Source organism: Balearica regulorum, chromosome 5, assembly GCF_011004875.1.
Source record: "Balearica regulorum gibbericeps isolate bBalReg1 chromosome 5, bBalReg1.pri, whole genome shotgun sequence".
Lineage (NCBI taxonomy): Eukaryota > Metazoa > Chordata > Aves > Gruiformes > Gruidae > Balearica > Balearica regulorum.
This window is the reverse complement of record NC_046188.1, coordinates 55,675,679-55,699,619: the sequence shown is the minus strand read 5'-3', so window position 1 is coordinate 55,699,619 and position 23,941 is coordinate 55,675,679. Positions and strand designations below refer to the sequence as shown.

The 23,941-nt window shown below is 36.6% G+C and overlaps 1 protein-coding gene across 1 annotated transcript in view; it reads left to right on the top strand.

Moving 5' to 3' along the window:
- The window catches only part of OTOG (otogelin), a 114,794-nt gene that overhangs the window by 46,724 nt on the left and 44,129 nt on the right, over positions 1-23,941 (top strand). Inside the window, exons 24-32 of the mRNA XM_075755030.1 lie at positions 8,782-8,889; positions 13,046-13,184; positions 13,445-13,579; positions 14,586-14,732; positions 15,368-15,487; positions 16,348-16,464; positions 19,165-19,321; positions 20,367-20,393; positions 23,185-23,352. Coding sequence (XP_075611145.1) covers positions 8,782-8,889; positions 13,046-13,184; positions 13,445-13,579; positions 14,586-14,732; positions 15,368-15,487; positions 16,348-16,464; positions 19,165-19,321; positions 20,367-20,393; positions 23,185-23,352 — 1,118 coding nt within the window. The remainder of the gene's footprint in view (positions 1-8,781; positions 8,890-13,045; positions 13,185-13,444; positions 13,580-14,585; positions 14,733-15,367; positions 15,488-16,347; positions 16,465-19,164; positions 19,322-20,366; positions 20,394-23,184; positions 23,353-23,941) is intronic.

Here is a 23,941-nt window from a genome sequence, read left to right as displayed (position 1 = left end):
AAGCTAAGCTGATTTAAGCAGTAATGAAATCAGTTTAACATATTTGATTAGTTTTGGTTGGTTTAGATAAACTACTGAAAAAAAACTTGGTGTAGAAAAGCAAATATGTCACAATTAAGAAACCTGTGCAGGAAGCTACATTTTTTCAGGAGGGTATATGTAACACAGAAAGAGAGGGAAAGAACCTGTATTCACAGAAAATGGTGTTAAGATTTCAAGAGGGCAATGTTTTTATTTTGCTATTTTTCTAGTATAAAAGTATAAAAATTATGATCATATACTTTCTGTTTTAGAAGTGATTGAGGTAGAACACTAATTCTTCTGGAACACACATTCTAATGTTATTCCACTCTATTTTGCTGACATATTTAGTGATTTTAAAGATTTTATTTGTGTTTTTTTTCTCATTGTGTTTCATCTGTCACCGTTTAAATAGCAGTTTCCTATATTCCATGCTGCATTCCAGAAAAATAAGTAGTATTGTGTTTACAACACAGTTCGTAGTTTTTCAAGTTCAGTCTTTGAATTATACTTTCTGCTTCTGGGTTGCAATGATTCAAATGATTCTTCCCTCTTGAGCTATACCAAATGTGCGTGATTTAACATAGAGCCTTTAATCAGGCTGCAGAAGAAACAAAGAGAAAAGACAGAGAGAAAAAACAGTAGTATCTTCCCATATTTCTGTATACTGTGTGACATGTTTACCACAAGTGGATATATGCTGGTTTGTGCCTGTCCTATTCCATTATTTTTCCATGGTCTCCAGTCAGACAGATAACGATCTCTGAAACAGCCAGCTTCTGGTCATAGTTCCTTATAACCTGCTCTTATTGTTGCTATCAAGAAAAAGTTACTTTCCTGAAGAAATTTACTTGTGTTTTCTCAATTCCCCCACTGATTTTGCTCTTGACTGCAGCATGAGATGGATTTGGCTGTTCTCTACTTTATATAGTGTACAGTATAAAAAACCTGTACCGTATATATAAGGTATATAGTTTTTCAAACTGACAGTTGAGGGTACTGTTTTGTGGGTGTATGTCTTGGAATTTATTAACCATGTCACTGCAGCAGAGAGGCCACAATCATGTTGCATATGTAATTATTTCACCTAGTTCAGCAACATTTTAGAGCTGCTTCCCTGCTATTCTTACCTGAGTAGTAGTGGTGAAGGATTCAAGTAATCCTTGGGGCTGCAGCAGTGAACCAAACTCCATACTGCAATGCCAAAGATCCCTGGAAGGGATTTGCAAATGTTCCCTGTGCATTATCCTAGGAGGCACACAAAAATGATAAAGGACTGAAAATTTAAGACAGGATTTGTTGTTAAAGGATTACCTCACAACACTTTTGAAATATTCATTAATTGGTCTGAGAGATAGAATGTGTCAATATTACAGATTTATCTGTGCCATAGATCATGTAGGCTCTACTGGATATAATGAATCCCATGCCTTTTAAAAAGCCATTTTCCCCCATCTTAATATTTCCCCTCTTAATAGAGGGCCCCTCAGAATAACCAAAGTAGTCAATTTTTTTATATCTAAAAATATTAGAAATTACAGAACTTAGAACACCGAGTAACCTGAACGGCCCTGCCTCATCATGGAGCAGTGGAGTTGTCAAGGTGCATGAACTAAACAATATTAGTTCAGTCCAGCTAAGCTGCACACCCTGAATTCAACCAGTGATGTCTGATACCTGTGCTAATCCTATTTTTATCAATTTTGTTTTTCTGATCGATCTCATTAGCAGGTTCTAATAGCACTTTGGGGGTTAAAGAAAGGACAAATGTATCTTTAAGGTTATATGGTACAGACTGAAGTTGGGCAAGTAGTTTCTGCTCCTTGCTTCCTGATCTCAGTTGATGCTCTGAAATAACCAACAAAATACGTTACTACAGTAAAGAATGGATTAAAAATTGTAAAAGTGAGTATATATCATCAAAACCAGAAAAAAAATTAGTAGATATTAGCAGATTTTTTTTTTTGTAAAGGGGATTTTCTTCCTTATATATGTGAGCATTTAAGAAGTATTTATATATAACTAAGTGCATCTTTTAAAATATCCCTACTAGACGAGAAAACTGAACGTTAGGGGTACACCAGCTTGTATGTTCTTTTTATCCATTCATTGTCAAGCACCTTATTTGAGAAAAGCTACCACAAAAGCACTGTCATCTTTTTGAAGACAGATGCTTTTGTTTAGACTGACTTGGTTGAATTGTTTAATAATGTACATCAGTATTTATTTTAAATCGTGTTATCCATCCATATTTCCATTGACTGAAATATTTAATAATTTCCATGCATATTACACATTAATTCCATCTTGTTGTAAAAACCAAGAGGCCCTTCCAGCCTCTAAATATGAATAATACAAATCCTGAGGACTATGTCAATAACTTGCAATATATATTTGTCCCAAATGCAAATAGTAACTATTTCTTTTACTTCTGTTACTACCTCATAGTGTTACCTGCCTATTGGATCTTTCACATTTTTTCCCTTTTATGGTTTTGTCCCCTCTATAAGCTATGTTAAGTAAACCAACTGCTATACAATTAACTTAAATCAAGGAATCTCTGCTAACTTCTCAGTATTTTGAAACTTCAGTAAATCTGTCATGACTAACTTTGAACTTTAAATCATAACCAGACTTCTCTTCCTAATGATGGTTGTAAAACTAGCTGTAATTTTCTTCTTGTTTCAGTGATACCATTCCCTTCCCCCCAATGTTAGTAGTGCAAGGGAATAAAAAATGAATTTTTAACTGGCCACTAGTAGTGGTTATCTGTAGGTCCGGGTCACTTCTCACAGCTTGGCAACATCCAATACCCAGCTTATATTTAATAAAGAGCATCAACAGTCTGTCCTTAAAAAGAAAGCAACATTGTTGTAGAATGACCAAGAACACAGATTTTGAGGTCATAGTTCTAAGCATGAAAGGAATACGTATATACTATTTTGAAATAGTGTGCTCCATTTTTCCAAGTATGTGTATTTATTTTTATGGTCTATGAGTGTGTTTGAACCTCAAGAATACAAGATGGTGTTGCTGTATCAAAGTATTTTTCTTTTGTCCTCTCCACTATATGCTTTAATTGTCTGTAACTCTGAGAGCCACCTCTTTAAGGAGAATCTCTGAGAATTTTTTTCTTATGTACATTTAGGAAAAACAAAACCAATCCTTCTTTTCCTGCCCCCCCCCTCCCCCGCCCAATAACCTAAAACAAAACAAAAAACCCCACCAAACCCCAAAACAAACCAACAAAAAACCCCCTACAACCACAAAAAGCTGAGGTCTCATTTCACCAACTTTACAGCCATGGATTTCTGTAGACATGGCTTGTGGTTGACACTTCACAGAATGTAAAAAGTTAGCTGGGATTTTAATTTTCTTGGTACCAAAGTATATGCAATTTTTTTTTTTTTCCCCCAGATACAAAAGACTTCAATGTTGGCACACTGAGTTACAGTCATTAAAACATCATGAACATTTGTGGGACCTGGTTTTGATTCTAGTGTTCCAATATTCACCCCAGTTTCTCTCTTAAACGAGTGGTATGGAGTTACATGGCCTTTCCAGGCTGGATGCAATGTGTCTATGAAAAGATAGTAAACCGAAAGCTGTAGTATCTTGTAATTGTAATGAAGTTTTGTAACTAAGAAAGGAATATCATGCTAGGTTTTTCCTCAAAATTCTAAACTATCACTGTGTTTCTGAATTGGTGTACTGTATCAAATAACATGCAAAGAGCTTAACCACATTCTCGAAAGATTTTCTTGAAAATTAATCACTTCCGAATTCATACAAAGAAAACAATGAATTTTGTCATCTTATAGATGTGTCTATGAACAAATGAATCTAATAATGGAGGAAGAATGCAATTCAGATTCAAATATTTTTAGAAAACTAACTTCTTTTAGAAGTAATTGTATCATCTGTGTTATGTCTTAAAATACATCTCCTTAGATGAATTCAAAGTCCTGTCCTTTTGGGTTGTGTTTAGTATCCATTTTCAAAAGACCTATTACTCAATTTGAGAATCAAAGTTCAGAATTTATTATTATTAGCATGAAAATAAAAGGTTCTGTTCATACCTGTCTTCTGGATGGCTCTGCTGCTCCTATCATGCTAAGTATTTTTAATCTTTTCCTTTTTCTGGTTTAGGCAGAGTTTTGGAGAGGTCTCTCAGGAAGATTTAATGTTTTCCAGGTAAATAAGAATTACCCCCCATGGGGATACCATGATGGCTACGCACTCTACTGTGCAATTCTGTTACAAAGACTGTAGAAAGTTCTTCTTTTCCATCCTCCTCTGCTCAGCTGGCTTGCCACTCTTAGATATATTTCAGTGCTCATTATTTCCTCTTGCAATACTTCTAAGACCCTCTTGGTCTCACACAAGCTACAAACAACTATCTTCCCCTCCTACCCCTCCACCCCATACTTATATTCAATTCAGAGTGAAACTTCACCAGTATCGTTCAGATTCTTGAGCACATTTTTATATTACCTTCTGTTTTTCCACTTGTTTTTAAGATGACAATAATTGAATTTTCTGTCATTTAATTTGAAAGAAAAACTTTTATATTTAGAGTTACTCTTTCTGAAATTCTTTTTATTACAAAAATAGACTGGGAATATACTTTTACATGTATCTGCAATTACACCTTAATTCCCTAAATGCATAATTAATAAAAATATATATATTCATTCCCCCAAAGTGTACAGTTCTTTTCAGAAGAACCAGGATGATGGATCAGGGACAGCTACTATTGTCTTCTTGGTCATTCACAACTGGCAATTTTTTTGGTATCTCGCCTTCCCCTGGACTCCTGCTTTGCATGATTTTTAGCACTGAATTGCACCCACAGTATTTTTGAAGAAAATGGTACTATTTGAGAACACACAGAGAGAGGTTTTGTGCTTAATTAAAAATATTTAAACTTTGAAAAAAATTGAGTCGTAGCTCTGAAGTAACATCGGTAGATAGGAGATACAGCTGAGATGACATAAAAAGGTATCAAACATCACACCAATACAGTGACAGTCCAGATGCTTCTTATTTGTGAAATGGGTTAGGAAAAAGTACAAACCTTGGCCTTCTTTCCCCCTCAGTCTTGCCTTGGGAGATGTGCTCCTTAATGAGGATGCAGAAATACCTCTTCCTTATGCAGCTGCGATAGCTGTGCTTGCTTTCTGAGATGACTGCTATTGTAGAGCCCTGGTGGGACTGTGAGGAGGATGGGAGAGGTCCCAGGTTCAAATCCTTTTTTTTTTTTTTCTGATGGTCCTCACTCCCTCCTCTTTTCTTGTGTTCCTTCCCTACAATACAAACTAAAAAATAAAACATCTATGGGGGGGAAAAAAAGTTGCTAATAAAAGTGTTCTTACCCTTGTTCTTTCAGTCACTTTGCTTAATTCCTGTAGTATTTTTCTATTTAGAATGAGAGACATCAAGACAGAACCCTTCTCCTACTTTGCTTTAATGTTGCAGCAAAACCCGCACCCAGGTTTTATGCAGCTCCAAGTACTACACTTGTGACTTGCAAGATGAGTTTTGCCCTTTTCTGTCCACAGCAATCAGTAAGAGGTGTGTGGAGGCAGGAGCTGCTTTTTGTTCAGAGGGCCCACTCTGCTTAGCACCAGTAGCACAGCTGAATGTGGGGGAGTTACCCAATACGGGGTGAAACTGCAGAAGTCTTGACTATCTCAGTTGAAGTGTCAAAATCAGTTGTTGCACAGCAAGGATACTAAAAACCCTTCAAGCATTCTGCACAATTAATTAATACTTCTTTATAATAAATTGGGGGGGGGGGGGAGTAGAAGTGGACTGTAAAAAAATCTCCACAAACAAGTAAGGAAACACTTGGCAGGAATATAGTAACTCTTCCTGTCTAGACAGTGAGTGAACTATAATGAAGCCATTAGGTGCTGCAGTAATATTATAAACATCTGCTGTTTCTTTTAAAATTTGTTTGTCTTGTTTTCTGGTTAGCAAAGTCATGGAGGGGCAGAATGCCAGTATTAGAAGTGTTATCTGCTGCTTATTTTATTCTTTTTACCTCACTTAAATGCTATTACAGACCTTTGTAGGAAGATATGTGAAACCCTCAGAGAGCAGATGTGTTGCTGAGGCAAAAGTATTCATGGCTGCATAAATCAATTGGCGGTAGGCTGTTGCCCAGAGGAGGGGAGGAAGCCGTTCAATACACAACCCATTGAAAATTGCTCTGGTGGAGGCTGCTAAAGAGTTATTTTTTAGTGTCCTGTTCCTGATCTGTGGGCTTTGCAGAAGCAAAGAAGTGTTTGTTGACTCACAGGAGATGCATTGCTTCTAATGATGCTGTTACCAATACTATTTATGTATTTATGTGAATGAACAAAGGTATAGAGGGTAATGAGATAGTAATGAAACCCAGTGTTCAGCATGGTGAAGCGTGATAGCTGTCCTTGTATCTTTCTGGTTCGTTGTAGGTCGGACAGTAAGTAGAGGTGTCAAGAAAAACGTCTGATATTTCAAAGGGAAGCTGTGCAAGGCCTCTCTGTAGGGTATTTGTGGTGGATTCTTAGCCCATTGAAATCTATCCATTTGTTTGGCTTTATAAGTGAGAAAACTGTTATCACCTGTTTTAGCCAGGATAATAATGTGAGGAAAAAACTGGATTTAGTGTTACCTTATCAGTGTGATGCACTTTGTGTCTGAATGTGCCCTGTTCAGTTCTGAGCAGCTTTAAACCAGTGGGAATGTCAGTTTCACAGTTCATTGTCTTCAAGTGACACAATACTTGAAATAAGTATGGATTACAAAGAACACTTCACATAGCCTGGGGGAAAATTACAGTTTTTCAGTTTAGTGGGGGAGGGGGTTTTATGATGTCTGCACATTCCCATTAGGAAGAGTTACAGAGTTGTAAATTTCCATCTGATAAATAACACGGTGAAGAAGAGTCTAAGTCACAGTACACAAATTACTGGTTCATTAATACGAGTAAGTAAAATGTTCCACGATAAATGATGAAATCTTTCCTTTTGCATACCAGGGAAACAAAACAGTGTCATCACCCTGTTTGTCATGAATGTGCCTCACACCCATGATCTCTTGTCCATGTTGCAGTGTCTTGCCTAAATTATGGTGCTAAACATCAGAATACCACATCTATTTTCTTCAGGAAACTGTTAGGAACACAGGAAGACCTGTATAAAATTTGTGTTACAACAGAGAGGTACTGGAATTCTAAACAAACCTTGAAAAATAAAAAAGATTACCAGCCCAATGTTACTATTGTAAGAGACTGTTTATTTCCCAATACAGATACATTTCAGAACATAGCATTTAGAAACAAGGATAATTGTAGGTTGTGTGGTGCCTGTAAGAAATCCTTTTACTTTGTATCTAGCATGGTTAGTTGCTCCAGCTTCTTATTCTTTATCAAACAGGATCCTGTATAGGAACAAACACAGATCACAAAACAAGTTGGAGCTGCAACAGTTAGAGTGAAAGACACTGCTGTGGCTTATCAAGAGTTCACGTTTCACAATTTTCATTTGGCAGATTGATTTGTCATTGAAGGTGGTGTTCTGTTATTGGCCCTTTAGTTCCTATACTGATATCTGTTCACCTATCCAATAGCATTACAATTTTTTTTTAAAAAATGAATCGGGCTTTGTAAGAAATACAACTTTCTTGGGCTCAGTGAAAAGATAGTTTTTTAAATGAAATCATTCAATATTTCTGGTATATTTCCTGAAATTTATTTGTAGAATCTGTTTAAGATCTCTTTTTATCTAACACATGTTTCAGTTTTTTCTGGAAATTATTAAAAGCCACAAATATTTAAAATTTAGACTAGTTGCTTTATTTAGTCTTGCTGGGCAAAATTATTCTTTCTCTACTAATGGAATCTTTTTCACAATTTTTTTGAATTTTTTGTTTTTGAAATAACAGGTTTTATCTGTTATTCTAGGTGTTGTGATTATAAGCACAAATTTATAACATTAGTCTTGAAATGTAAATAGCTATGCATGTGGTTATCTGTGTTATCATGGAAATCTCCTTTGAAGTCTGTGAGGATATTTCTGCCAATAAAGTTAAGTATATTTGTGATTGGTTGCATGAAGGTGCCAGTTGTACAGAAATACGTAGTCAGTTAATTTTATGCAACCAGGATAGTTCTTTTTATATTAATTAAATTATTCACAAAACAAGAGGTGTAACTGCAGCTATAGGAAAACTATGCCACAAATGCAAGCTCTGTAAATGAGATGAGGAAAAGAACAGAAGAAATCCTCATTTAAAAATTCTTACATAAACAAGCCACTGATTTTTGATAGTAAAAGTACGTACCACTAAAGGTGGGCGTGATGGCTCCTACATCTCTTGGAAGATCTTTTGGCGCTTTAGTTAAATAGAAGTTAATTGGTTGAGTTACAAGAAATTTGGTGAAGTTTAGAGGGGGTCTGGAAAATCTTAGTTTCCCTGACGTTAAAATTTCTGTGTTAATGAATAAGTCTTCACAGGGTTAGCGGTTAAAGAGCTAGTGTCCAAAGTGCAAGCACGTAGTAAAGATAAATTAAGGTACCTGGGAAAGGAAATTACCAAGTTATTCCTATATAATTAATAATAAACTTGCATCTTTCCCATTTCAGATGGTTTAAAATATTATTTATTTTTAATATTATTAATGCTAATAATTTAAAAGGTTAGGAAAATATTTTTGTATCTAGATACCAGGTATACTTCTGCTGAATGTATATTTTTTGGTTTTTGTTTTTATAGTCTTGTTAAACATGGAGATGTGTGCTTGGATGCAGATGAATGTCCATGTTCGTGGAAAGGAAAGGAATACTTTCCAGGTGACAAAGTCATTTCTTCCTGTCATACATGGTAAGCAGAAATGTGTTTAGGTGATTATTTCATTTTAGTTGTTTATTTATGGATTGATTATTCCTTCATGTTTCTTAATAATTAATTTCACTCCAGATTCTGGTAAATCACCATAATTTTGTATTTACATTTGTTCAAAGAACAAGTAAAATGAGGGGGTTTTTTTTAGGGTTTCTTGTTTCAAGGAGCTTTTACATAAAAAAGTAACAGCTATTTGGGATTTATTTTTGTTTTTAATAAAAAGCTTGATTTAGAAAAATAATTTTTTTATTATCAAAGTAATCTAAATTAATACTCCTTGACCAGTGTTCCTAAACTGCAGGTAAAATCCTTCAAATATTACACCTGAGTGATATTTCTCATTTTCACATTTAGCGTTGAATCTGAGATGTCTAAGGACCCAAAACATAACCCTGTGGCCATAAGTATACACCCACTACAATGATAAATTAAGGAGACTACTGAGCAGCATTATGTTCTGAGCATAGTAACAGATAAATTGGTTGCTAATTTGTGTGTGTGGATAACTGATGAATAAATTAGCTTTTAAAGGAAGTATACTAATAGACAAGGGTTGATAGGATCACTCATATATATGCAAAAACCTATTCCTTTTACTATCCAGTGTTGTAAATGCAGCACATACCCTACAGCTGTGTTACTCCGGAAAGTTTCCTTGAGCACTCTCAGTAGAACATAGTACACTACCATTTCAATAAACTTCACAAGAGCTAAGATGTGAAAATGTACCACATCTGTATGATACTGAAACAAACTCATTTCATGATGGTGCCCACCTGTTTTCTTCTCAGACCACTGTTGAATGTTGCAAGCTGGCACTAAGCAGCACTCTTTGTCTTACTAGAGCCTCAGAAAAATCAGCCTAACTATCAAGCATCAAGATACTATTATAGTAGTGTAGCCTCCAGCTTCTCCAGTTCCTTCCTTTTGTCCCCTTCTTTTAGCTTACCAGGAACATTTAACTGGTGTCACCTGGTAAACTACTGCTTCTGGCCTGCACAGCTCAGTATAGCCTAGCATGTCCAGTCAGCACTAATCACTGCCTTGTCTGGATGTCGTTGCCCCCTCCAGCCTTGTGCTGACTGCCTACCTCTACCTCTCGTCAGGTCCTCAGTATCTGCTCTAGAAGATATTTGTAGCCCTTTGGTCGACTGGTGAAGCGACTTACAAGCCATCTCCACTGGGCAGGCAGGTAAAGCGACCCGGGTTATTCACCCCCTTATTTCCAAAGGCCTCTTCAATTGCACCTGGTGTGGGATTGCTTGCATCAGAAAGAACTATTATATTCCATTTTAATCTGTATGAGACTTCACCAAAGGCAGCAGTAGTGCGGGCAGAAAGACACTGGATATTTAGCCTTCTCTCTTTTTTCTTTTTTTTTTCCTCTGAGGCCAGGCCCATTAATTCATGTACAAATCCTTAAGGTTTTCATGGCTTTTCTAGTCTTGCACATCCAGAAGCAAAGACAGATTAAGTAATAATAGTTTATTGGGCAATTAGTTGTCCACTGAAAGATGGGAAGTCAACAAGCTCTGCTTGATACAAAGTGTATAAAGTCTTTGAGACTGCTATGTGTGTATGCAGGAGTGTATTTGATATGTCAAGGGAAATAAGCATTTTGCTTGTGCAAAGCATAAGAATACTCCTGTACAAACAAACCCACTTAGGCACTCGTAGCAGTTATAATGACCTTAGTGTTACTTAGTGCACAGAAGTAGTGTGCGTTGATACTAAATATAATCTTATTCATATCTGATGTAATAGTAGCAACATATCTATTAATCTGATTTGTCTGTTGAACAGTAAGATGGCAAATAAAATAATTTCTTAAATGGGCAAAACTACAGTGGAGTGCCAGGAACTTTCAAACTGAGCTCTGGGGTCTGGCTGAACTGCAGTTCTGGGTTTCCCATTTGATTTTCATTGCAGCTGCCTGAAATTGTTACCATGTGCTGGTGAGATTAAATACAAAAAGTTATTACACTAACTGAAGGTATCAGTGCAGCATTTTGGTGCTGAGTTGTGCGAGGTAAGATGGGTGGTACAGTTAGCTATGCTGGTTAGCTGTCATACCTTGAGACCATTGAGCAAATGCTGGTTAGTCTCTGTGGGCTGCTGAATTGGGCCTTCTGTGTTCTTAAACAAATACTTCTTGGAAATACTTCTTTTAAAAAAGCCAGTCAAAGTTTGGAGGATGCTAGTAGCTCTGCTTTTCCATCTAGGACTCTCTAGATTCTGATACCTAAATGTTAGTTTACTTAGAATGAAGCCAGACTGGTGCAGAGGACTTTGAAGACATTGTGTACCTCTTAATTCCTTCCTTCTGACTGTAAATGTGTTAAGACTCCTGAAAAGAGAAAGTATGCAAAGGAGCTCCCTACTCTTTACATGTTAAGAAATGTTTCTGCACTAGCCCTTAATAGATCAGCATGTGGAGGAGGATTTGAATAGGTCAAGAGTAAAACTAAAACCTAATGTCTTGCAGAGAGCATGAGAAGCAGCACTTATTCTTTCAGTCCAAATATAATTTCTTCTATTTGCCTCTCCATTGGCTTGATTAGGTTCCTGCCTCAGGTACCGCTTTGAGGTGACTAGAGTTAGCTGGGCCAGTCCTACTGCCATCTACTTGTGCTTTGGTACAGCAAATGCTTTTCATGTGTTGTACTTTTAACTTATTTTAGCCATGTTCTTAGTGTATTTATATATGTGGTTATACAAAATACAAGCAGCAAGCCAAATCAATGATGGGATAAACGGAGTCTTGGAAAATCTGGGAAATAACTCCAGGTTGGTGCATGTTACGTGGTAAGGGAACAGAAGGAAACATGATACTGTTAGTAGTTGGAGCTGCCTAGATTTTCTGGATAATTGCTGCTCTTTTGAAAACAGTGGTGTTCTGACTGTCATATATGATAGCAATATGAAGAGAAAAGGAAAAGTTATGCTGACAAAAACCTTCATACTGCTTGGTGTTTCCGTATATGACGTGCCAAACATCAGTGATTTATGAAGTATTTCCGTAAGTCAGATTAATACTTTAGTTGTAAAACGTGAAGCATTCATTTAATCAGGAAATGCAAAATTCAATATTTTTAAAATAAACTTAGATATGTGCTGAAATGATATCACATGCTGTATTTAGTTTAAACTCTGTTTATAAAATATGCTTGTAGTAAAGCTATACTAGGGCACCAGCTCTGCTGTCTTTATCGAGGGGAGTTTTTTAAGTGTCCATGTGATTTAGAAACATAAACCCCACCATTTTAAAAATGACTTGTGGATAGAGGAAATGAAATTCTATCCATTATTTATAAATCTTGCATCATTTCTGAAAACATTATTTAGATTGCAAGAGGGTGATGCGGAAAGAGACATAGTATCCAGTGCTACAAAGCCTTGCTGTTAGGCAGTTAGAAAGCAAAGGTAATTCAGAAAGGTCTGAACAGTCAGTGTATGTGTGACAAGTGCTTTGATGTGTAAGGTGGCCATAAACAGAACTTGAACTATTCCAGAAGCTCCTAAACTGTTACGCTAGGGCTTGGGGATGATAATACCTAGGCATCTGAAAAAAATTTTAAAAGCCCAATAACCCAAACCGTGGTTCTTTTAAGGAACCTAAGCACCAAAATAGTGCTACTGAAATTTTTTCTTCGCACTTCTGTGAAATTCTCATTCAATCAGAGAGTGAATAAAGACTGTAGTAATAGGACATACTGCTTGTTGATTCTAAGATTCAGCTCGTATAGAAACAAATGTTCTGTGAGAAGCTGAAAAAGAAAGCTTTATCCTTGTGGCATATCATTAATGTGAGTTACTAGAGAAGAAATTGTATTACTTTGGTGGCATTTTTTGTTTTCTTGTTTCAACAAAATAAATTCCCTTTTAGTGTCTATATAATCTGGAACCTATAAATTTTAACAGGAAGAAGCACAGACTGAATGAGTTCAATACATACATTTTATTTACCCAGAGAATCAATTTATATATGCTGCTTCTAGTTAACATTTCAAAATGTTTCTGTCCACAGTTGCCGTACTTGCATGACTTTTAGGGTTTTTTCTTCTCAGTGCGATAGCTGTAATCATTTGTCTATGAGTACAGTTGATATTACCATTATTGATCATACATTTTTCAGCATTTGCCAGCATGGATCATTTCAATGCACCTTCCATCCTTGCCCATCAATGTGTACTGCGTATGGGGATCGGCATTACAGAACATTTGATGGACTAACATTTGACTTTGTTGGAACTTGTAAGGTTTACCTAGTTAAGGTGAGACTTTTTTGTAAAGCCTCTGTAAAACTGGATTTGAAAATGACCTGTTTAAAACTACCCTTCTACTTATTTCCAATCTGTACTTTTTATTGAGTCCTACATGCTGTTTTTAAGCTTTGATGTTGCTTAGTCTTTGAATCATCTATAACATAATGATTATACACTGAGTTTTCTGCTAACTGAACTATGTAACAATATACATATTTATATTAGTATATTTAAAAGACTCCATTTCTTTTTTTTCTTTTTTTCTTCAGGGTACTTCTTCAACCAGTTTTTCTGTTATTATAGAGAATATTAACTGCTTTAATACTGGAGTCATTTGCAGAAAAAATATTTTCATTAATGTTGGAAAATCTTTTTTAATATTTGATGATGAAACTGGAAATCCAGTAAGTTTCAGTATTTACCACTGATCAAAAGGTAGCATTTGTACTTCTCTAGGTGTTTTTTCCTTTCATTAGCAAAATCTTACTGTGCCACTTAAGTAGCAGAGACATAAATATCTTTACCATGAATGCTGAGCGCATCTGGATTGTTCAATGGAAAACTTAAACAAAGTCTTGTCTATATTTCACAAATAGGTTGTATGAGATGATTGTAATTCTTTTGTTTAAACTTAATTCCTGTTTAGTATCTTAGGAAAAATCCAGATACTTTGAAGTCAGTGGGAGTTTTGCTGTTAATTCCACTAGAACTAAGAGCTTAGTCTGGCCTGAAATGTATTGGAGGAGTATTCCTATACTGTTGTAAAAAATAAATAGCAGTCCCTTGTATATCCTCCAGAGCCTGATTTTCATTTTTATTTTTGCCAAACTACAAACTCTATTGCTGTAAATATTTAGTATTTTTAGTAATTTTAGTATAAATAGTTCTATTTACAGTTTATAGACTGATTATACCAAGGAAATTGTGTCTCTTTGTACGAGGCAAATAAGATGGCAATCTCTGGACATACTTAGACAATTCCTTATTTCAAGAGGATGCGAAATGCATCTTTATATCTATCTGTAATCAAAAATAGCAAGTGGCTAAGACCTTCTGAGTGCAATGATGTATAAGTGAAAATCATAACCAGGACCTGTAAGACTAATTTTTTACCTCCCAGATGAACCATTAACATTCTAATCTTCACTCCAGTTGACATTACCCATCCTGTAAATTTGATATAAAATCAACTTTTAAAATAGGAAAATCAGAAAAAACCAATGCAGTTCACAATCAAAATCCAGACCACTTTTGTTTGAGCATTTATCCCTGTGTAACCTTCTGTCAGTTTTTGGACTTCTGTCTGAGAACCATGGTGTTCATTTTATTTAGGTGTTTAATTTCCTGTCAAATGAAAATTTTGTGAAAACATTACTTACATTATAAGCTGCCTTGTTTTATTTTGAACAGAGCTTTTCTAGTTACATAGACGAACTACAAAAACTACAGTTATGGAAAGCTGGATTTTTCACTGTTGTTCATTTTGCTGATGAGCACATCACCATTCTTTGGGATCAGAGAACAACAGTTCATGTACAGATGGGTCATCAGTGGCAGGTAAGTGTAAGTCAAGACTCTTACTGCCATTTCTTTAAGGTATTTATGTAAGTCTTATTAAGTAAGACACGTTGTTATTATTATCCAGATAATAGACAATGTGTCAGAAATCATGTAGGAACTCAGTGGCAGAGTCAAGGAGAGAAGCATTCAACTACCTTGTTCAGTTAAAAAATTAATTCTCATTGACTTTTTTTTTTTGCTAGACACTATTTACTGTGTAACTTCTGTAACAGTAGAAACAAATATATTTGAGGCAACATTCTCCTTCAGTACTCATTCTTTATATGAGTGGAGCAGGTGTTATTTTGCTGAAGCATAAAAAGCACATGGCTAGCAAACAGGTCACTGCTCTGAACAAAAGATCAGCTCCTTTCTCAAAAGCTTGAAGATACTTAGTTGAAAGGGAATAATATTGATGATGTCAAAATAAAATATTTTCCATAGCTTTATTCAAAAAGCTGAACTGTTTTGGCTGAAACTTAGCTGAAAAGGATCAAATCCTGACAAATTTATAATTTAGTAACTGAAGCCAGGAGCTTAAGAAGCCAGTTTTGAAAATGTTCATGGCTGGTAGTGTTTTGTATCATGTGGAAATAATGGGGTTTTATATGTGTGTATCTTTTTTTTCCCAGGGTAAATTAACTGGATTATGTGGAAATTTTGATTTGAAGACGGTAAATGAATTGAGGACTCCAGATAATTTTGAATTAACAAACTCACAAGAATTTGGAAACAGCTGGACAGCTGTAGAGGTACATAGTAAAAACAATGTGCTTGCTAGTAGGTTTTCTGCTATTACATCATATAATTTATCTAGAGTTAAATCAGAAATTCATTTCTGGAAGTATCAGTCAGGCAGCAATGCAAATGGCAATATCAGTGGTTCTTACAGATGTCGTAATCCATTAAGGAGAAGAAAATAATCACCTTTTTTTCTACACAGCACTATAGTGTAGGGAAAATGGTGTACAATATTCTGAATCTGCAAGTGTTTTTGAAGACGTTGTTCAAACAGTAACGTAGTAAGTTTTCTACTTAATGGATGAATTGTGGGTTCGTTTTAGACTGTGTTGTCAGTTTAGCTGATCTTTCTTAGCTAGGAAATATTTAACTGTGAAACCAGAGCAAAGGAGAGAAAAAATATTCTTTCCATATGCTGTAAAGTTAAAAATTTAACTTTTTTAATGTCATGTGTCTAGTGGTGTTTATAGAGATGTTCCTTCCTAGTACTTAGAGTAAGAAGATCTGATTTCTGACACTTCTAGTGTATGTTGTCCAAGTGAACTTTGTTATTTATGTAAGCTACACTATTCAGGTGTAAGGACTGAAGATTGGGACTGCATGGCATCTCTGTTTAGACCTATACATATGTATGTGTTTTTCTGCTGCTCTCAGACAATGGAAACATTTCTTTAGACTGTGTACTATTTCTTTTCTGCAGATTATCATCGCCTTTTATTCAATATCTTAGTCTGGCTTTAGTTTCAAAAATGATGGATTTGTTTTGTGGTGTACATCTCTTTTTTTAAAAAAAAAACAACTATGCTTTGAAAGTTCAAACACAAAGGGTTATGAAACAAGTTTCTCATCTTGATTTTGCTTTCTGGTTAAGTGTGTTGACAGCTCTGACATTCGAAATCCATGCAGTTTGAATCCCCTTAGAGAGCCATTTGCCAAGAAGGAATGTGGAATACTGTTAAGTGAAGCATTTGAAGCTTGCCATCCAGTGGTGAGTTGTGGTCACATATAGAAAGATGGGAAAGTGAACACATCACTAGAGAGAAACTTTACTGTTCAACTTGCATCACTTTAAATCTTCATCTTGTCTTCCATAACATAATAATTTTGACTGCTATAGTGAAAGAGAACACAGAGAAAGTCTAACCCATACCTATTCTGATTCTAGAATGTGACTGTTTAACTGGACCTGTTATAATGGTCACATAGGAATTAGGATTTCCCCCTCAAAAAAGGTGATGGGATCAATAGTCCAACTGGAGTGCAACATACACCAATGCATGCAGTATGGGCAACAAACAGGAGGAGCTGGAAGCCATTTTGCAGCAGGAAAACTATGATAGACTTGCCATCACAGAAACATGGTGGGATGATTTGCACAACTGGAATGCTGTAATGGATGGCTATAAACTCTTCAGGAGGGATAGGCAAGGAAGGAGAGGCAGTAGGGTAGCCCTGTGTATTAGGGAGTGTTTTGATTGTCTGGAGCTTGCTGATGGTGACAATAGGGCTGAGTGTTTATGGGTAAGAATCAGAGGGAGAGCCAACACGGCAGATATGGTGGGATGCTGTTATAGACCACCCAACCAGGATGAAGAGACAAACGAAATAGTCTGTAAGCATCTGGGTCCCTCACTAGAAAAAACACATTGAGTTGCTGGAGCATTTCCAAAGAAGGGCAACAAAGCTGGTGAAGAGTCTAGAGCACAAGTCTTTTGAGGAGCGGCTGAGGGAACTGAGGTTGTTTAGTCTGGAGAAGAGGAGCCTGAGAGGCTCTCTACAGCTACCTGAAAGGAGGCTGTAGTCAGGTGGGTGTCAGTCTCTTCTCCCAAGTAACAAGTGATGGGACAAGAGGAAACGGCTTCAAGTTGTGCCAGGGGAGGTTTAGATTGGATAGTAAGAAAAAAATTTTCACTGAAAGGATCATCAAGCACTGGAACAGGCTGCTCAAGGAAGTGGTTGAGTCACCATCCCTGAAGGTATTTAAAAGATGCTTAGGGACACAGTTTAGTGATGGATTTGGTAGTGCTAGGTTAACGGTTGGACTTGATGATGTTAAAGGTCTTTTCCAACCTAAACAATTCTATGATTCTGTAAGGAATATCTGCACTTAGCTAACCTAGACAGTAAGCTGCTTTGGCACTAGTTTAGTCTTCTACGATATGAGTAGTCCTGTTAGTCCCCTTTGTAATGAATGCGTATAGAATAATACCCAATTTGTGTTACCTTTTTTCATCCCAAACACTGTTTACATAAGCATAACCACTTGCTTTATTTTGATCAAATGTATTATATAGCATGCATATTTTTCAGACCTATTTAAATAAATTCACAGTTTCTTCTAGGCAGTATCAGATGTGAAGAACTCATTTCTAGAAAAAAATGCATCTGTCTCCTCACTGAGGCAACCACCTAGGGAAACAAATGAGCCATACCATGTGCTGACAGTTCTGACAGACTTGGGTTCAGTTGGAGAATGAGGGAGAATTGATTTCCAGAACTAGGTCTTATGTGGAAAATGACATATCCCAAGATGTTCAGGTAATGAGACTGTTCTGCATGGCTTAAAGAGTGTGTCAGAATGGTTCCTAGGGAGAAAGGAGATTTCATATGAAAGACAACCAGGAATCTTGTAAGGTTGCTTTGTATATTATTTTGCAAGAAAGGAGAAGCTGATGTTAAAGTTCTATTAACCTAACGTCAGTTTAGTCCACTATATAACATAGGTAGCAACTCTGTATAAGATAGGTAGCAACTAAGTTCCTTGTAAGTGTGTAAGTATTACTCAAGTGTAAATCCATGTAGAATGTGTAACAATTCAATAAGCAAATTAGCATTGACAGTTTTCTTTGAAATTTTGTCACTTAAGACTTCTAAATACTTTAAGGGAAAAATCACAAATTTGCCTGTGAAATTTTCTAATAATACAGAATCATAGAATGGTTTGGGTTGGAAGGGACCTCAAAGATCATCTAGTTCCAACCCCCCTGCCATGGGCAGGGACACCCTCCACTAGACCAGGGTGCCCAAAGCCCCATCCAACCTGGCCTTGAACACTTCCAGGGATGGGGCATCCACAACTTCTCTGGGCAACCTGTTCCAGTGCCTCACCACCCTCACAGTAAAGAATTTCTTTCTAACATCTAATTTAGATTGACCCTCCTTCAGCTGAAACCTATTACCCTTTGTCCTGTCACTACACTCCCTGATAAACAGTCCTTCACCAGCTTTCCTGCAGGCCCCAGGAATGATGAGAATAAACCAGTCTTGCATGAAGAGTTTTCCATCTACTTTATTTCTTACACTTTATATATATGTAACTTTCTTAACACTTCTGAGATGTATTGATTTCTGATTGGTTTAGAGAGAGTTTCTCTTATTTCTTAAGCTTCTTTATAGTTTATTATGGTTTAAATATTACAAAACTATACAAAACACAAGCTCGCATCAACATATTAGTGTGCATGGTCTTAATGGGTCATTGATTTAATTGTGTGCCTAAGTACTGTACAAGATTTTATGATGTGTTCTAATAAACTGTTTTTCTTGTGTTTCAGGAAGCATTTAAAATTAAAATCTTCAATACCTCAGAGTCATATATATTACATTTTGAAAGAGTCATAGCTTTGTATTGAGGGGATTGTTGCCAGTGTCTGTATAAATATTTTTGATGTGATATTTATATTTCCAGATTGACGTCACCTGGTTTTACTCAAACTGCTTGACAGATACATGTGGTTGTAACCAAGGAGGTGACTGTGAGTGTTTCTGTACAAGTGTATCAGCATATGCCCATCAGTGCTGCCAGCATGGAGTTGCTGTAGACTGGAGGTCCCCTAGAATGTGTCGTAAGTTTACTTAACTAGCATTGCCAGTGACTGCCATTGTCTGCATTCATGAGACCCAGACCTGAGAAATCAATCGCACGAAGTTGCCTGGGGCCATGAATTGAATCACTAAGCCACACTGGTAGGAGGATGAGTGGGTGCCTCTCACTGCCCTCCGTGTTCATTTTGATCTGGCTGGATTAAGTACTTCTTTCCATATTTGTGGGTGGTACTCTTCCATTTTTTAATTCCTTGTCTTATGATGTGAAAGGAAAAGTCCTGGAAAGTCTATATTAGGATACAGCATGCATCCCTTAAACCAAGGTTACAAAGTTAACAGCTCAAGTAATTTCCATCTTTGGGAGGACTTCAGTTCTTAACACGTTCTAGGAAACATAGCTGCCTTACTGCTGCCCCCCCCGCCCCGAGCAGGCATGAAATATAAAGGTCTTCTGAAGAAAAAAAAGTCAGTTTTTAGGCAGGACTTTGTCATTATCTTAGTATCCCTATTCAACAGTGCTTAGAACTTGTAAAAAATTCAAGGCCTTTTTCTATGGCACCTAGTGCAAATGCCTAACAGAAGAGAGTCTTCCCCAAAGTTGTGATAAAAAAGTGCAAGATAGAAAGAATGGAAAGAAACAAGTATTTTTCTGACTGCAGTTGCACAGAGAGGGTATGTATCTTGCTCGAAGTGACACAGGAAATTTGCCATAGAGCAAGAGGGTTACTCCTAATTTTTGACAGAAATGGTACATGTGCTTTAATGTGAGCGTGGAAAGAGAGCAAAGCTTAGTCTTAACCACTAGAGGTCACAAAAAGACAGCTGTAGGTATTTAAGGTTAGTATATCCTGCTAGAAAGCAGTATTTTATTTAAATCAGTGTAGTTTAAATGAGTATTTTATTTAAAGCAGTAAAGTAAATATTTGACAGTTTTTTTAAATAAATGTCTGTGTATGACCTAACTTGGCCAAGCATTTGGCTTACCCATTAATCGTAAAGGGGAATAGAAAACCTGTTTATCTGCAGAATGCTTGCAACTGCATTTCTTTTCTTTTTATTTTTTAGCTTATGATTGTGAATATTTCAACAAAGGTAAGTCCTAACTGAGCTGATAAAATGTCAATAGAATATTTGGTTTCTTTATATAAGTCTTAGTACTTTGTATAAAAATAATTGTGTTAATGAAAACAGTTGCAAATGATGAATTATTTAAATAGCCAAGACTGTTTTAGTGGTTTATTTTGCTTTTTCAAAGGCTTTTAATTTCATAACATTTTTTATTCCTGGGTCTTTCCCAAGAGTACATGTTTAACTCATTTTCCTTGCATTATGGATCATGATTAAACAATTAAATCATTAAGTAATTAATAGACTATTTAACCCAACAGTACTAGTGGGTTATGCTTAAGGCAGACTGCAGCTCAAACCTGATACCCAGTGGGTCTGTTAAGCCCATCATGATTTCCTGTGCAGCCTCAAGAGGGAGCTAGCTATTAAGGTATTTTGACGTTTTTGTGCCCAAATGGAGATAACTCGTTTAGGTATGTCTGACCTAGCTTTGACTTCCTGAGGGAGAAGCATTGCTGCTGCATTAAAATGGCTCTCAGAGAGAGGTGCAAAACTTGTGCATGGTGCTAGAGTAAACCATGAATCTGCACTGGGTGCTGTACTGCTGTGTTAACACTGGAATCTATGTTCAGACTATTTTCAAGTTATATTGGCGATTGTCTGCATAGTTAGACGTGGCATACATACCAGCACTGCAAGCCAGCCTGATGCAAGGAATGGTCAGGACTCCTGCTATTTATTCCCTAACTCTTTTATCAAGCTCATGTAGAAGCCTGTCTGTCCAGATGGTTTGTGATATTTTGGTCTTCTGTTAGACTCCATATTGCAGCAGCTCACCCCCAGAAAGATCTTGGAGAGGGACTCAGAGAGTTGAAATTAGAAGAAACTTGTGCAACATGCCAGGCCCAAATGGTATGGCCAAGAAATTTACATTTTCTGATAGACTGACTGCTGAAAAGATTTTGAGTAGGGTCAAATTGCTCATGCAGTGGATTTTTATCGAAATCACTGTTTAAGCCTTTAAGTTAATTTAAATAACGGCCAGTTGAATATAAGAGGTGATTGCAGTTTTACATTTCCTTTTTGGTTTGGTTTGTTTGATAAACGAAATACAGTATGATACTAGATAATCTCACTGCAGTTGTAATAGATTGAAAGTGCAGTGCCTCTAACATCTGTGGTAGTAGTGAAGTTAGATGATAACATACGCTTTTAAAGTGTGTTATTGGTTTTACTTGTTACTGAAGTCTCACTGACAGAAATTAGTTGAAATAGCGAAGAGTTGTGCATGTGACCAGCTTGTAATAAACATGGTTATCATATACTTCTCAGTTCGTATCTTCCTACGGTTTGCTAATCCAGCTCGTCATTATTCAACATAGGATATTTCAGAGCTACCAATGGGGAAAAAAAAATCTCTAAGCTGAAGATTTTCTTCTCTACCTCAATATAGTAGCATTCCCCAGAATTACTTGTAATTACTTAGTTTTGAAGACAAGAAGGTTAAGAAACTTAGACCAGAGAGAGGTTTTCTTTATGTAACTTTGTCACGAATCCAGAGTGGAATAGTTCCAGTCCTACTAGAAACAGGAGCAGAAGCCTTTTGTCTTTGGTAAGGGGAAATTCTCAGCTGGTAGCTGTGGTTTCTCAAGTTTTGTATGGGCCTGAGATACAAGACTTATAATAACATTTCCAGACCACTAATTTTTAAAACGTTTTTCGACTCCCTGCACTGAAGGTAACCAGGTATCACTGTACATGTTTAGCTAGGCGTGGGCTTGTGTCCTAACTGGCCACCTATTTATGCCATTAAAGTCTAAAACTCTGATTGCAGCGCAGCCACCTTAAGATTTCAAAACTCTTAATAGATTTTAAGATTAGGGAGAACCCTAATTTGCAGGCTGCAAATTGCAGTCCAAACTTTTAACCTGTTGGAACAGATTTTAAGAGTGAGTGGTATTAGCTGCAACTATCAGCTGAGAAGTTCTGGGACACTTCTACCTTAGATGTATGCTTGCTGTGTCCTGGCTTGTGGGTAAAATGGTAGTGAGGTGAATTACTCACATGTAATCTAAAATGTCTGGTTTTAACAGAGAAGTTTACAAAAATAATTTCAAATAATGTCTAAAAATAAACTTGAAAATACTTTTCTGCAGTGAAATTGGAACTGAGGAGGTGTGACATTGTAAGATTTGTGACATAACTTCACATGCTTTTGCGGTTTTTTTATTCATAGGTAAAATATGACTGTTCCTTTGCGTCCTTTGCTTATGATGGTGATTTCTTCCTGTCTCAGTTCCCAGTGGTTACGTTTGTTTCTATATTGTTCAAGGAGTTCTTCGATACCTGACAACAAACCTTTATTCCCTGCAAAATGCCTAATACTTCCAATGCTAATAAAATTGGTTTTAAAGAATAGTAAGAAGTGTATAATCAGTTCAACCATACAAATAAACAATTTAGAGGGATCCCATGGTGGTCTGTAGAACACTGTTTACTTCTAAATCAAATAAGTGAGAAGTCAGCTAACTTTATTAAAGTGACTATGAAACTGAAGAATGAGAGGGAGGAAAAGGAGAAGGTAATCTTGAAAATTGAAACTAGGTATTTTCGACAGTTTTCAGAACAGGTATTTTCTAAAAGAGTTTGGCGTTGTTTTGGTTGTCATTATAGTTTAGTGCATAGCACCTAGAGCTATTTTCAGAGTGGAGAGATGTGTTTTTCTTTATATACTGTATCATAATACTTGGAGCTCAAATATTTGTGACACTTGACATGAAAGGTAATTCTGATTTTTTTTTTTTTCTCTCAACAGCTCTGGGAAAGGGCCCGTACAAACTGGTCAGCTATTTGGATGGAGAATTTGTAATGGCAGTGAAACTGGTGGGTGGTGGTGTTTTCCCAGTGAGAGAAGATGATTTTGTTCCTGGACATGCAGTGAGCTTTATGCTAACTTCAGGACTTTATAAACCCAAAGCCCATGGTAAAGTCGCTGTAACCTAGAGGCTTGAATATGAGCTTACATTTAAGAATAGACATGGATCAAAAAATATTTTCTTTATCTGTCAGCTGATTGTGCACCTTAATGTTGTCTGCCAAAATTTTCATTTGGTTGGTTTTAATTAGATGATTGTAGCTTTATAAACAGATACTTTTAGGTGAAAAACAACAGCCCCTTCTGCCCCAGCCTTCAGAATCACCAAACCAGTGTTGTAGCTCAGTGCTCCAGGTATGTGTTGTTCCCTCCACCTTTCCTCTGGCAGAACTGAGACCTGGGAAAGAATGGGAGAGAGATGATGCAAGAAGAGTACTGCCTAGTTCACTTGCTTTGCCACCATCACTTGTTGTCTGCCCGCTTGTACAGAGATGCCCACTGGCACTAACCTGAGCTGTGTAAGGGTGTATGCTGCAAATTTGTCTCCTTCAGGTCCCAACTTTAGTTTCCACTGAAGGAATGTGTTGCTTATTCAGCAGATGAAAGAAGTCTTGCACACCTTCAGACAGGTGGAGAAAGCTTACAAGAATATATTCAGCACTTCGAGATATTGATTAAATGCTAGAGTTGTCTGCAT